Source organism: Salvelinus namaycush, chromosome 6 (genome assembly GCF_016432855.1).
Source record: "Salvelinus namaycush isolate Seneca chromosome 6, SaNama_1.0, whole genome shotgun sequence".
Taxonomy (NCBI): Eukaryota; Metazoa; Chordata; class Actinopteri; order Salmoniformes; family Salmonidae; genus Salvelinus; species Salvelinus namaycush.
Window position 1 is genome coordinate 51,602,145 of NC_052312.1, and position 14,555 is coordinate 51,616,699.

The 14,555-nt window shown below is 44.0% G+C and overlaps 1 protein-coding gene across 2 annotated transcripts; it reads left to right on the forward strand.

The window, feature by feature from the left end:
• Positions 1 to 246: 246 nt before the first annotated feature.
• mdm2 (MDM2 proto-oncogene) lies at positions 247 to 14,167 on the forward strand. 2 transcript variants are annotated; one of them, XM_038996798.1, is made up of 11 exons: positions 247 to 307; positions 1,963 to 2,052; positions 2,165 to 2,239; positions 3,796 to 3,929; positions 4,658 to 4,707; positions 4,887 to 4,945; positions 10,233 to 10,299; positions 11,345 to 11,508; positions 12,211 to 12,366; positions 12,604 to 12,675; positions 13,175 to 14,167. In XM_038996798.1, the coding sequence occupies exons 2-11, from the start codon at positions 1,975 to 1,977 to the stop codon at positions 13,781 to 13,783; spliced, it is 1,464 nt and encodes a 487-aa protein (XP_038852726.1). In that variant the 5' UTR covers positions 247 to 307; positions 1,963 to 1,974; the 3' UTR covers positions 13,784 to 14,167. The 2 variants fall into 2 exon arrangements, with proteins under 2 accessions (XP_038852726.1, XP_038852727.1); XM_038996799.1 differs by lacking the exon at positions 247 to 307 and adding an exon at positions 1,669 to 1,845.
• Positions 14,168 to 14,555: the final 388 nt, after the last annotated feature.

Genomic DNA, 14,555 nt, shown 5'->3' on the forward strand with positions numbered 1-14,555 from the left:
CCAATGCCCTTAACCCTCTGATGATTGTATCAATGATTAGGCAAAGAATGCATTGATCAATCAATCCAGCCAATCAGTTCCAATGTTTCTTTCCACTATAAAACCATGAACATTCCCCACATGCAGGTTGTCTATTTTCTTCTTCTTGTAAAAACAGATATATTTGTCTTCTTCTTGTGATTGATTAGTCAACCTGATTCATCTTCGGCGCACGTGCCCTACTTTGGAACCGCCACTAGAGGCGACAAAATTAACGTTCGTTTGCCTCGCTAACTTTAGAAGCAAGTTATTGGATTGTGAAAGTAACGTAAGTGAAGCCAATAATGTGCTCTAAATCTATTTAACTATTGCTATGAAAGTTTAAATGCAAGCTATTGTGTATAATAGTTTAACTATGCGTTATTTTGACATGTAATTTGTACAACCACTACATTTTATAGTTGATGTTTGAATAGCATTAGCCACATGCTACAAGGCCTCTCATCCTCGTGTTTTCCTGATGGCTAAAACGGAAACTACTAGTAAGGAGTTAACGTTAAATAGCTAGACGTCAACACATAGTAGCGAAGTTGTGGTAGCTAGTAGTACAACGGCTAAACCTGCAATGTAATGTTAACCTAACAAGAGTGTCGTCAAATGTTTATCTGTGGTGTCGTAGTTACCCATCTAACAAAAGGCACATGAAGATATATCAAAAATCGCTGCCTGGTCAGCGACACCAACTTGCTAACTTAGTCAACGTCTGGACTGTAGTTGCTCGTTGACCAGTTTTATTTTTGGCGGTGCAGCGTAACGTTAGTGGTTAGCTAGTTAAAACATGTATTGTAAATACCACACATTGAGTCTAGCTAGATGCCTATGTTAAATACCTTTGACTGTAACGTTGATGTTATTAATCAGCTATACTAACTTGCCAATATTGCACACTGGTCTACTTTACTGGCTTCCAGAGCCCCACAACTGGGTCGTAGGTCTTCATTGTGTTTTGACAGATTGATAGGAAACTATCCCATTTGGTTAGCTAGCAATAACAGGATGAGGATTGAAGTGTAGGTAACGTTACTTTTCGCAGGTCAGTTTCTTTCATGCGATTGAATAACATTGATGGATATCTGCAACAGAAAAACTAAACTCATCATGACCAAATGTTAGATCAGATAAAAGAATTATCAGTAAATCCAGATATCAAACCAAATGTTATATCAGATAAAAAATTGTTATCAGTGAGTCCAGATGTCAAGCCCCTCTTAATGTCAGTGACAAATCGTTACTTTGGCTTTAATCCCGTACTTTGTAATTTCATATCCACGGTGGTAACGTTAATATCCAGTGGCAACCAGTTTTCATGTCCAATATTTCACCTGTCAACTTGCATGGCTCTTTCTTTGTTTGGAAAAGCAATAGCTAAGAGAGTCAGTCGAGACACCCTGCCCATGTCAGTCAAACAGCTGATTGTTACACAATGCAGGGCTGTAGTAAACTGGGACATGCCCGGGCATATCCAACTCTAGCAGCCAACTCCGCACTAAGGGTGGAGGCGGGTGCACCGACGCAGGGTGACCGCTAGGTGGGCGAGTCAAAGCGGTGTGCTCGTCATGCTAAAACATGTTACGGTTAGTAATCTAGCTTCAACCATACGCCGGCTGCGCCCAATAGCATCCTAGCGTCAACAGTGCTAGTCCTGACATGTCTCTCAGAGCCTATTTAAATCCGGGGGAGACGGGGAAGTAGTTCCTAATGCTACCAGCCGAGCTGAAGCACTTTATGTACAGAATATGAAGGGTGTATTATAGAGGGGGTAGATAAATAACATCTACTCATTAGTACTTCTATTTATTTATTTAGGTAAACTTGTTTTTGTCTTCCAAAGCTTGTCTTGACATGTATGTAGTTGTATACTTTTATAAGGCATTGCATGTTAACTTGGAAATTAACATGTATTTTACCTCTACTCTTCGACAGGTGAAAGACAGAATGGCAGAGAATTGTGAGAGAATGGCAGAATGGCATAGAAGTAGTTCCCAAATAAATACGTTGGACAATGAGAAACTTGTAAGTATGAACTTAAACCGCTTTCTCTCTATCACACTATTTAAGTCATATTTGTTTACAGTTACATTGAATCTAAAATAATGTTTTTTGTTTATGTGCTATATTTTCACAGGTAAGACCAAAAGAGAAACTGCATATCTTATTACAACAGGCAGGTGCAGACAAAGACATTTTCACCGTGAAAGAGGTAAGACGTGACCTGACAGCTGGCTGTTTTGTTTCCTATATCCTGCTGATATAGAACCACTAGTCTTTGGCTTAACTTTAGTTAATCAAGTTATTGTTCCATGAAACAGACAGAGGAAACCTTTTAAGATCTTCAATAGACATTATCTCCCAGACTTTTCAGTTTCTGTAATTATTTTCTAGTCTCACATTTTTTAAATTAAGTTTTTACATTTAAATATTTGATGTTTTTGAATTTCCAATTGCAGTATATCTTAGTGTTTACTCCTAGAATAGTGGATATTAGTTTCTAAAGGGGGGAAAGTCAGTGTTCATTTGTCATTAGCAGCCAAACTACTGGTATCTACTTTGTATGTGTTTCTGGATTATTTTCTGCGTCGCTGGATTTACACTAGTTTCACTATTGATTGTCGCTTTCATCAACTAAGCACTGCATACGGTAGTTGCTCTCAAAAATTAGAATGACTTTTGACTTGGTTCTATTGGTTCCTATTGGTATGCTGTTTTACCTACTTTAGTTGATTGAACTGATTGTAAGTCACTGGATAACCGTGTCTACTAAACTAGAATACAAATTCACTGTCATTTACGAGCTATGATTGGCTAGCAGGCCACCTTGGTTTGAGGACACGTCACACAGCTTTGATGAGACATGTCAGGGGGGGTCTGTCTGTGTGAGAGTCTGAGTCATAGAGAGAGACTGGTGATTATCTTAGTTAGAATGTTAGAGAGACTGGTGATTATCTTAGTTAGAATGTTAGTGTTCAGTCACCTCTGACTCACTGGGGTTCTAATGGACCTCTGGAATGTCTAACTAGTCTGGGACTCCGTGTTTGGCTCCTTCCTCTCTGTTGTTCATCGGGGAGACAGAGTTATCTCAGAGAGAGAGAGGCGCTCCTCTGATGCTTTAGTTTATAGAGTGTATGGGAGTGCTGAGCGTTTTACTGGTCCACATTGATTGCTGGAAAATGTGTTTACAGTCTGTGTAATCTGCTTTTATCATAAGGAACTGATGCCTTCATGGCAGTGATCAGTCTATCACAATAGCCTCCTGTCAGATAGAGAAGTATATTGGGTGGAGTCATATACTTCTACTCAGTGCAGTGATCATGTGTCTATCAGTTGCCTGTCTAAATTGTGACCCAGAATACTCTGGATCAGTATATGGAGGGAGGGAATCAACTAGACTGAGACAGGACTGTCTGGATCAGTATATGGAGGATATCCACTAGACTGAGACAGGACTGTCTGGATCAGTATATGGAGGATATCCACTAGACTGAGACAGGACTGTCTGGATCAGTATATGGAGGATATCAACTAGACTGAGACAGGACTGTCTGGATCAGTATATGGAGGATATCAACTAGACAGGACTGTCTGGATCAGTATATGGAGGATATCAACTGGACTGAGACAGAACTATTGGTGGTGCAGTCTTATCCTGAGACATTCCCAGGCTTCTTGTCTTGACCTCTGCCTGTACCCTGTTTCTCTCTCTCTTGTGTGTGTTACGCTGTGGTGTTGACCTCTGACCCCTGTTCTGTCTATTGTCAGGTGATATTCTACCTGGGACAGTACATCATGAAGAAACAGCTTTATGACATGAAGCAGCAACACATAGTGCACTGTGCTGATGACCCACTGGGGGCTGTACTGGGAGTGGACAGCTTCTCTGTTAAAGAACCACGGTGAGGACACACACACACATCTTCTCCATCAAAGAGTCGCACACACTCACACAATAACACACACAGCTTGGGACGGACAATAAACCCCCAACACACCCTGTTTGCTCGGCTCGCGTTGCTCTAATACAACCTCTCTGGGCCTCTAATGCAGCCCCTCTACACAGCCTCTAATGCAGCCCCTCTACACAGCCTCTAATGCAGCCCCTCTACACAGCCTCTAATGCAGCCCCTCTACACAGCCTCTAATGCAGCCCCTCTACACAGCCCCTCTATGCAGCCCCTCTACACAGCCTCTAATACAGACTCTGGCCTCTAGTACAGCTCCTCTGGTCCTCTAATGCAGCTCCTCTGGTCCTCTAATGCAGCTCCTCTGGTCCTCTAATGCAGCTCCTCTGGTCCTCTAATACAGCTCCTCTGGTCCTCTAATGCAGCTCCTCTGGTCCTCTAATACAGCTCCTCTGGTCCTCTAATACAGCTCCTCTGGTCCTCTAATACAGCTCCTCTGGTCCTCTAATACAGCTCCTCTGGTCCTCTAATACAGACTCTGGCCTCTAGTATAGTCACTTAATATGCTGTCACCTGTTGCATGTGTTGGCTCAGATGTGCACTGATGTTTCAAAAAGAAGTTACTGATGAGCAGCCTTCTGTTTGCTAAACAAATGAGATGTCTGATAGTGAAACCGTTTCACTATGCTAATGTTAGCCTTGTGTGTTTTTTGTTCTTTCAGAGTCCTCTTCGCTATGATCACACAAAATCTCCTCGCGGTGAAAAATCAAGGTACTTTTAGCTTTCCTTTTGTCACTTCCTATTGTCCTGTAGTTTCTAGTTGATATACATCTCTCTTTTGAAAAAGCCATTTGTACGCTAGGCAGTTCAATGTATTGGGCTGATAAGACAAGTGAGGAAGTAGTCTATTCTGATTTTTAAATGTAGATGTTTCTTTTTTTCCTTTTTAGAATCCCAATCTGTCTTCACGGAACCCAGGAGCCAGAGTGAACCGGATAGAGGGTCTAAGGTAAGAAGACCACATAGAAAGAGCATCTATTCATTGTATTTCTATGCTGGACACATTAAACTAAATGAGGGGGGGGGGAACAAGAGCATGTGGTTGGTTGATACATTCCAGTTGGGGGCATTGCTATAATGTTGCCGTACTAGATGGCAGCTGTTTTACAAGATCCGACCCAACTTTGCTATTTTGTCATTCTTTAGTCGTAATTATAGAAATAAAAATAAATTCCCATGAATTTTTTTCCGCTGTAATTTATTACAACCGACAAGACCTTTTGAACATCAGTTCTGGCTTCGACTCATAAGAGCCCCGGGCTCTTTCTGATACTAGTGTTTAACCAGGGCTGGGATAATGTTGTATTGATTATACAGTAGCTGGTACTGTCTGATACTAGTGTTTAACCAGGGCTGGGATAATGTTGTATTGATTATACAGTAGCTGGTACTGTCTGATACTAGTGTTTAACCAGGGCTGGGATAATGTTGTATTGATTATACAGTAGCTGGTACTGTCTGATACTAGTGTTTAACCAGGGCTGGGATAATGACAACGTTGTATTGATTATACAGTAGCTGGTACTGTCTGATACTAGTGTCTAACCAGGGCTGGGATAATGTTGCATTGATTATACAGTAGCTGGTACTGTCTGATACTAGTGTTTAACCAGGGCTGGGATAATGTTGTATTGATTATACAGTAGCTGGTACTGTCTGATACTAGTGTTTAACCAGGGCTGGGATAATGTTGTATTGATTATACAGTAGCTGGTACTGTCTGATACTAGTGTTTAACCAGGGCTGGGATAATGTTGTATTGATTATACAGTAGCTGGTACTGTCTGATACTAGTGTTTAACCAGGGCTGGGATAATGTTGTATTGATTATACAGTAGCTGGTACTGTCTGATACTAGTGTTTAACCAGGGCTGGGATAATGACAACGTTGCATTGATTATACAGTAGCTGGTACTGTCTGATACTAGTGTCTAACCAGGGCTGGGATAATGTTGCATTGATTATACAGTAGCTGGTCCTGTCTGATACTAGTGTCTAACCAGGGCTGGGATAATGTTGCATTGATTATACAGTAGCTGGTACTGTCTGATACTAGTGAGATCTGTTTATGACAGTTTGCGGTGGAACACGTGAAAATTGCATGTACTTCCAGAATAGTTTTGTCGAGCTAGTCATAGGTGAGCTGGTAGCTAGTGGTCGCTGGCTATCGACCCATTGGAGAGCACTGCCGTAGACCCACTCCAATCTGCACTCTGTCCCAACCACTGTTCTCTGTTTTTTATCACTGAGCAAATCTCAGGTCTGATGAGCACAAACTTGAACGTTGTGAAAATCCTGTTCAACGTTCCGGCACGCGCTTACTGTGAACATTAAGGCTGCTACTGTGGCTATTTGATCATAATGTTGTCCTACCAGAGTGGCCTACCATCAAAAACAATGGAGAAAATGCATCCCATAACATTTTAACATGGAAATACTGCCCCTTTAAGACAAAAAAATAACTTTTTACCTGACTGGCTTTTCAAATATGTCTAGAAATGTACACGTTTCGTGGTCTTGTAAGAAGCAATCACTCCCCTATTGCTGACTACAAATGATCTATAACTGGGCTAATAACTCACTAACTAATAACTGGGCTAATAACTCACTAGCAAAGGATATGAACAAATGTGCACAAGTCGCTCTCGCTTTGATCTCAAAACAAGCGCTTCTACTCACGACCGCTCATGCTGTAAACACAGTCCAGTTCATCTACTCACGACCGCTCATGCTGTAAAAACAGTCCAGTGAATGGCACAGGTCCATATATGGCAATGGTCTATTTGCATATAGGCCTACTGCAGTTCTGATTGGTTATGGCTCACAGGCATGAGTCGTGCCTGTCAATGCAACTAGAATCCTACTCAGATGCATTCTTTCTAATTTTCCACTTCTCTTTGGCAGTTGGAAATAAACAGAGAGGAATGATTAGTAGCATTTTTAAATGTAGACTATTTAACAAAAGTAATTGCGAGCACTTTTAAGATGTTGTTTGATGGTATTTCATGGGAAAATATTTAGGCCGATGTGGAGTCTGCTTACCAGACTTTTCTCACATCTTTCAATTCTGTATTTCACCACTGCTTTCCCTTAGTTAAACCACCTAAGAGAGCAGCAGAAAGGTTCTGTATTTCACCACTGCTTTCCCTTAGTTAAACCACCTAAGAGAGCAGCAGAAGGGTTCTGTATTTCACCACTGCTTTCCCTTAGTTAAACCACCTAAGAGAGCAGCAGAAGGTTCTGTATTTCACCACTGCTTTCCCTTAGTTAAACCACCTAAGAGAGCAGCAGAAGGGTTCTGTATTTCACCACTGCTTTCCCTTAGTTAAACCACCTAAGAGAGCAGCAGATGGGTTCTGTATTTCACCACTGCTTTCCCTTAGTTAAACCACCTAAGAGAGCAGCAGAAGGGTTCTGTATTTCACCACTGCTTTCCCTTAGTTAAACCACCTAAGAGAGCAGCAGAAGGGTTCTGTATTTCACCACTGCTTTCCCTTAGTTAAACCACCTAAGAGAGCAGCAGAAGGTTCTGTATTTCACCACTGCTTTCCCTTAGTTAAACCACCTAAGAGAGCAGCAGAAGGGTTCTGTATTTCACCACTGCTTTCCCTTAGTTAAACCACCTAAGAGAGCAGCAGAAAGGTTCTGTATTTCACCACTGCTTTCCCTTAGTTAAACCACCTAAGAGAGCAGCAGAAGGGTTCTGTATTTCACCACTGCTTTCCCTTAGTTAAACCACCTAAGAGAGCAGCAGAAGGGTTCTGTATTTCACCACTGCTTTCCCTTAGTTAAACCACCTAAGAGAGCAGCAGAAGGGTTCTGTATTTCACCACTGCTTTCCCTTAGTTAAACCACCTAAGAGAGCAGCAGAAGGGTTCTGTATTTCACCACTGCTTTCCCTTAGTTAAACCACCTAAGAGAGCAGCAGATGGGTTCTGTATTTCACCACTGCTTTCCCTTAGTTAAACCACCTAAGAGAGCAGCAGAAGGGTTCTGTATTTCACCACTGCTTTCCCTTAGTTAAACCACCTAAGAGAGCAGCAGATGGGTTCTGTATTTCACCACTGCTTTCCCTTAGTTAAACCACCTAAGAGAGCAGCAGATGGGTTCTGTATTTCACCACTGCTTTCCCTTAGTTAAACCACCTAAGAGAGCAGCAGAAGGTTCTGTATTTCACCACTGCTTTCCCTTAGTTAAACCACCTAAGAGAGCAGCAGAAGGGTTCTGTATTTCACCACTGCTTTCCCTTAGTTAAACCACCTAAGAGAGCAGCAGATGGGTTCTGTATTTCACCACTGCTTTCCCTTAGTTAAACCACCTAAGAGAGCAGCAGAAGGGTTCTGTATTTCACCACTGCTTTCCCTTAGTTAAACCACCTAAGAGAGCAGCAGATGGGTTCTGTATTTCACCACTGCTTTCCCTTAGTTAAACCACCTAAGAGAGCAGCAGAAGGGTTCTGTATTTCACCACTGCTTTCCCTTAGTTAAACCACCTAAGAGAGCAGCAGAAGGTTCTGTATTTCACCACTGCTTTCCCTTAGTTAAACCACCTAAGAGAGCAGCAGATGGGTTCTGTATTTCACCACTGCTTTCCCTTAGTTAAACCACCTAAGAGAGCAGCAGATGGGTTCTGTATTTCACCACTGCTTTCCCTTAGTTAAACCACCTAAGAGAGCAGCAGAAGGTTCTGTATTTCACCACTGCTTTCCCTTAGTTAAACCACCTAAGAGAGCAGCAGAAGGGTTCTGTATTTCACCACTGCTTTCCCTTAGTTAAACCACCTAAGAGAGCAGCAGAAGGGTTCTGTATTTCACCACTGCTTTCCCTTAGTTAAACCACCTAAGAGAGCAGCAGATGGGTTCTGTATTTCACCACTGCTTTCCCTTAGTTAAACCACCTAAGAGAGCAGCAGATGGGTTCTGTATTTCACCACTGCTTTCCCTTAGTTAAACCACCTAAGAGAGCAGCAGATGGGTTCTGTATTTCACCACTGCTTTCCCTTAGTTAAACCACCTAAGAGAGCAGCAGAAGGTTCTGTATTTCACCACTGCTTTCCCTTAGTTAAACCACCTAAGAGAGCAGCAGAAGGGTTCTGTATTTCACCACTGCTTTCCCTTAGTTAAACCACCTAAGAGAGCAGCAGAAGGGTTCTGTATTTCACCACTGCTTTCCCTTAGTTAAACCACCTAAGAGAGCAGCAGGTGGGTTCTGTATTTCACCACTGCTTTCCCTTAGTTAAACCACCTAAGAGAGCAGCAGAAGGGTTCTGTATTTCACCACTGCTTTCCCTTAGTTAAACCACCTAAGAGAGCAGCAGAAGGGTTCTGTATTTCACCACTGCTTTCCCTTAGTTAAACCACCTAAGAGAGCAGCAGAAGGGTTCTGTATTTCACCACTGCTTTCCCTTAGTTAAACCACCTAAGAGAGCAGCAGAAGGTTCTGTATTTCACCACTGCTTTCCCTTAGTTAAACCACCTAAGAGAGCAGCAGAAGGGTTCTGTATTTCACCACTGCTTTCCCTTAGTTAAACCACCTAAGAGAGCAGCAGAAGGGTTCTGTATTTCACCACTGCTTTCCCTTAGTTAAACCACCTAAGAGAGCAGCAGAAGGGTTCTGTATTTCACCACTGCTTTCCCTTAGTTAAACCACCTAAGAGAGCAGCAGAAGGTTCTGTATTTCACCACTGCTTTCCCTTAGTTAAACCACCTAAGAGAGCAGCAGAAGGGTTCTGTATTTCACCACTGCTTTCCCTTAGTTAAACCACCTAAGAGAGCAGCAGAAGGGTTCTGGAAACCTTGGTTTACAACCGGGCTCAAAAATAGTTGTATAGCGGTGGGCCACCGTTACTAAATTAATATAGGGGAAACACTTCTCCATCACCCTCCATTTTAAATAGTTACAAACAAACTGTAAATCAAATCAAATTTTATTGGTCACACACATATGTTATTGTGAGTGTAATGAAAATGCTTGTGATCAAACTAATTGCCTAGCTCTGGGTCGGGGACGTAAACATACTCAACCTCAAGTTGAAACAACTTTAGTTTTGTTGCAGAGTGATGTTTATACTGGCACGTGTTCCAAGATGTCTCCCTTGGAGCTGCTGATGCGGTTTTTCCTGTGATGTCGTTTTAAGTGGTAGCTGTGCCTGAGTGAGTTTTATAGGCAGACCTCCCTCAGTGTCCTGGTTCACTGGTTGATTTCTCTAACGCTTCCTCCTGTTTCATCTGTTTACAGGAGACAGACTCAGACTGTCATTCATCATCTACCTCAGAACGCAGGAGGAGGAGGAGTAGTGACCCTGGTGAGTGTCTGTCTGTCTGTCTGACTCTCTCGCTGCCTGTCTCTGTGTCTGTCTGCCTGCCTCGCTGCCTGTCTCTGTGTCTGCCTGCCTTTGTCTGTCTGCCTGCCTGCCTTTCTGTCTGTCTGTCTCTCTCTGTCTGTGTTGTTGGAGTACTCCAGCAGTGTGTACATAAGCCTACACCTACTAACTACACCAGTCCTGCTCATGTGAATCTGTGCTGTAATTTCCTCCTGGAGAAAGACTGATGTCATGTCAGACCGCATGGCTTCATGTGTTGCCCTGTCAAGTCTGTTGGGGAAGCAAAGACTGAGTTATGGATCCATCAAAGCATAGAACCACAGTCACTTTTAATGGGTCCGCCCAGACTTGTCCTTCTTGACAGGGGTGTTCTGGCCATCTGTAGCCAGGCAGGCAGACGTGGTGGTCTGAGATGGTATCTCTGTGTAGGATAGGACCAGCTATCAGACCGTAGGAACACTCTGGTCTGGAGGCTATCTGTAGCCAGGCAGGCAGACGTGGTGGTCTGAGATGGTATCTCTGTGTAGGATAGGACCAGCTATCAGACCGTAGGAACACTCTGGTCTGGAGGCTGTGGAGAATGTATTCAGATGACTTTTCCTCACAATGAGTCTCTTCAGGCCCAAAGCAGCCTGACGGCCTCCACACACAGACAACCACAAAGACAGTCCTGTTCCCAACGGACCAGGGGGGGAATCCACAAGTCCTCGCCTGATGAATTGATATGGACCATTTTTAAGACTGGGGATTTTATTGCTCTTAGCTACTGGTCGTACCTCAGGGCCCAGTACACAGATACGGCTATAAACAAATCCTTGATGTCTTGTGAACATCACATAAGATATTAATTGTCATCAAGGGAGAAACAGCTTTGTTAAAGACTTATCAGTATGTTTCAATATGTGATCGGATGCAATGTTCTCTATTGCCATCAGAGGAGAAATGGCTCATTTGAAAGAAATTGTTAACAGTAGTATTTGATGTGTCAACCCGACTAAAACCACTGCTCACCTCTGTTCTATTCCAGAGGGGACATCATCGACACAAGAGGAGGACGGGTGTGAGCCCAGGAAGAGACATAGGTCAGACAGCTTTTCTCTGACCTTTGATGACAGCATGTCCTGGTGTGTGATTGGAGGCCTGAGACGAGACCGGAGGAGCAGTGAGTCTTCAAACTCCCACAGTAACACTGTGAGTAGCCTCCTGTAACTCTGTGGGTCAGCCTCCTGTGACTCTGTGGGTCAGCCTCCTGTGACTCTGTGGGTCAGCCTCCTGTGACTCTGTGGGTCAGCCTCCTGTGACTCTGTGGGTCAGCCTCCTGTGGGTCAGCCTCCTGTGACTCTGTGGGTCAGCCTCCTGTGACTCTGTGGGTCAGCCTCCTGTGACTCTGTGGGTCAGCCTCCTGTGACTCTGTGGGTCAGCCTCCTGTGGGTCAGCCTCCTGTGACTCTGTGGGTCAGCCTCCTGTGACTCTGTGGGTCAGCCTCCTGTGACTCTGTGGGTCAGCCTCCTGTGACTCTGTGGGTCAGCCTCCTGTGACTCTGTGGGTCAGCCTCCTGTAACTCTGTGGGGAAGCCTCCTGTAACTCTGTGGGGGAGCCTCCTGCAGTACAACTATTTACCCTGTCACTGTAGTTTCAACAATCCTAAATAAAAGGAGGGTGAGATCCTAAACTAGAGAATACCTGCTGGGTTACAAAATTATACAGATGAAGGAATGAGTTTATTAATTCCTACACATAATGGTCAGACTAAATGTTTCACGTCTAGTGTGTGACATCGGTTTGTTCAGTACTTTAGATTCTGAGTAAAAAATGATGATTGTAATTTGTAAATCTATCGGCAGCTGTGTAAGTCCTATGTTACTGAGCTCTCTCTCTTGTCCCTCTCAACAGGAAGTAGGTTCGTTGGTCAGTGACGTGTGTGACGATGGTCTGAGCCAGGATCTGGACTCTGAGTCTGATAACTTCAGCGTGGAGTTTGAGGTGGAGTCCATCGACTCGGATGCCTACAGCGATCCCGAAGAGGCTTCAGTGTCTGGAGAGGACGAGGTCTCGGCTCACTGTCTTTTCAACTGTGTTTCCGCTGCATTTATTTAGCTGTGGTGCACCACCACCACACCAACAAAAAGCAGACATTTTCAGTGGTTCTAAAATTATCACGGGGGGGCATGCTCCCGGACCCCCCGAGGAAACATTGGTGTGTGTGTCATTTCAAACAGCTCCCTCTAGTGTCCTGGGGTCAAACTGCAGCTGTTGACTCCTTGTGTCTCTGTCGTTCTCTCACAGGTGTATGAAGTCACCATCTTTGAGGCAGAGGAGGAGGACTCGTTCGATGACGACACTGAAATCACGGAAGCAGTATGTTTCATATTACCCATAATAAAACACATCTAATCAACACAAGGATACCACAGATCATTTCTCAGAATTCTGATTGGCCAACATGCTGCTTAGCTGTTTTTTGTCACTCGCTACCAATGTTCTGGTTGGTTAGTGCCTGTTGTCTAATCTAGCGGTGTGGTCTAATCTAGGGGTGTGGTCTAATCTAGGGGTGTGGTCTAATCTAGGGGTGTGGTCTAATCTAGCGGTGGTGCCTGTGGTCTAATCTAGCGGTGGTGCCTGTCGTCTAATCTAGCGGTGTTGTCTAATCTAGCGGTGGTGCCTGTGGTCTAATCTAGCGGTGGTGCCTGTGGTCTAATCTAGCGGTGTTGTCTAATCTAGCGGTGTTGTCTAATCTAGCGGTGTTGTCTAATCTAGCGGTGTTGTCTAATCTAGCGGTGGTGCCTGTTGTCTAATCTAGCGGTGTTGTCTAATCTAGCGGTGCTGGCTGTGGTCTAATCTAGCGGTGTTGTTTCAGGACTACTGGAAGTGCTCAAAGTGTGAGGAGTTGAACCCTCCCCTCCCCCGTAACTGCAACCGCTGCTGGACGCGAAGAATGGATTGGTTTCCCGAGTCCGACAGCAACTCTGCTACCACCACCATAGCCCCCAACCTCAAACCCTTGCCCCCCAAGCCTTCCCCAGCCCCGACAGAGCCCGACGAGACCGAAGGACTGGATGTCCCAGACGGGAAGAGAGCCAGGTCGCCCCTTCCCCTCCTCAAAGACTCCCAGGATTTGGTCTCTGGGCCCGATTCCCAAGACTCGGCCTGCTCCTCCCAGCCCTCCACCTCTTCTTCGAACTCCAATGGTGTAGGCTCATGCTCGTCCTCTAGCGCTCCCTTCAGCCAAGAAGTGATGGCACCAGACTTGGAGCGTTTTAACAGCCTGGAGGCTCACCTCCCCGCCAGCTGCCTGGAGCCCTGCGTCATCTGTCAGACCAGGCCCAAGAACGGCTGCATCGTCCACGGACGCACCGGACACCTCATGGCCTGTTACACCTGCGCCAGGAAACTGAAGAAGAGGAACAAGCTGTGTCCTGTCTGCAGGGAGCCTATCCAGTCTGTCGTCTTAATTTATCTCAGCTGAGGACGGCTATCGGCTAAGACTGTACATTCCAAATAGCAGTCTATTCCCTATGTAGTGCACTACTTTCAACCATGGCCACATAGGACTCTGGTCTAAAGTAGTGCACTACATAGGGAATAGGATGTAACCCAAAGCTACACAACTCCCTGATCCTCAAAAAAACTTACATCCTGAATGAATAAATAATATGTTTTAATTTGTTTATTTAGAAGTGATTTTATTTATTAAGTTTGTTGACTATCAAACAAGGTGCCTGTTGTGTTGATTTGGGTTTGATTTCTAGTGTTCAGTCAAATAGCCTTTATAGTTTTTCAAATGGATCAAATTCTCTTAGCAGTGGTATATTTTTTATTTTTATTGAATAAAGAATATCTAGCAAATTAACAGATATATATTTTGGTTTTTCTTTGTTTATTTTCACCTTGTGTCTTCCCTCTATTCTGCACAGATGATGATAGTCTTTTATAATTGTATCTATAATGATATGGGGTTTAATAAGCTACGTGAACGTCTAATGTCTCAAAGTTCACCAGTAGAAAGAGACATTTGTTGTTGACTTGTCGACAAGAGAGCGAGTGGGTAGTAGTTGCTAGGGGGACGGCTTTTCATTTAAATCTTCAGGAAACATGCCTCAACCTATTAAAACCCAGGTTTTGATTTGCTGTGATTCTAGTTCTTTAAACCCTGTTTTTGTAGTTAAATCTTCCCCCACCAGACAAGCCTCCAATCTAGTACTTCTAGCCATCATGGCTTTCCCCTCCACAGTGATCTT

Bases quoted from the DNA above. Each gene is read 5' to 3' on its own strand.
- mdm2 (XM_038996798.1), top strand. From the start codon at position 1,975: ATGGCAGAGAATTGTGAGAGAATGGCAGAATGGCATAGAAGTAGTTCC. The intron at 4,946-10,232 runs GTAAGAAGACCA...ATCTGTTTACAG, and splicing joins AACCGGATAGAGGGTCTAAG to GAGACAGACTCAGACTGTCA. The intron at 12,676-13,174 runs GTATGTTTCATA...GTGTTGTTTCAG, and splicing joins ACACTGAAATCACGGAAGCA to GACTACTGGAAGTGCTCAAA.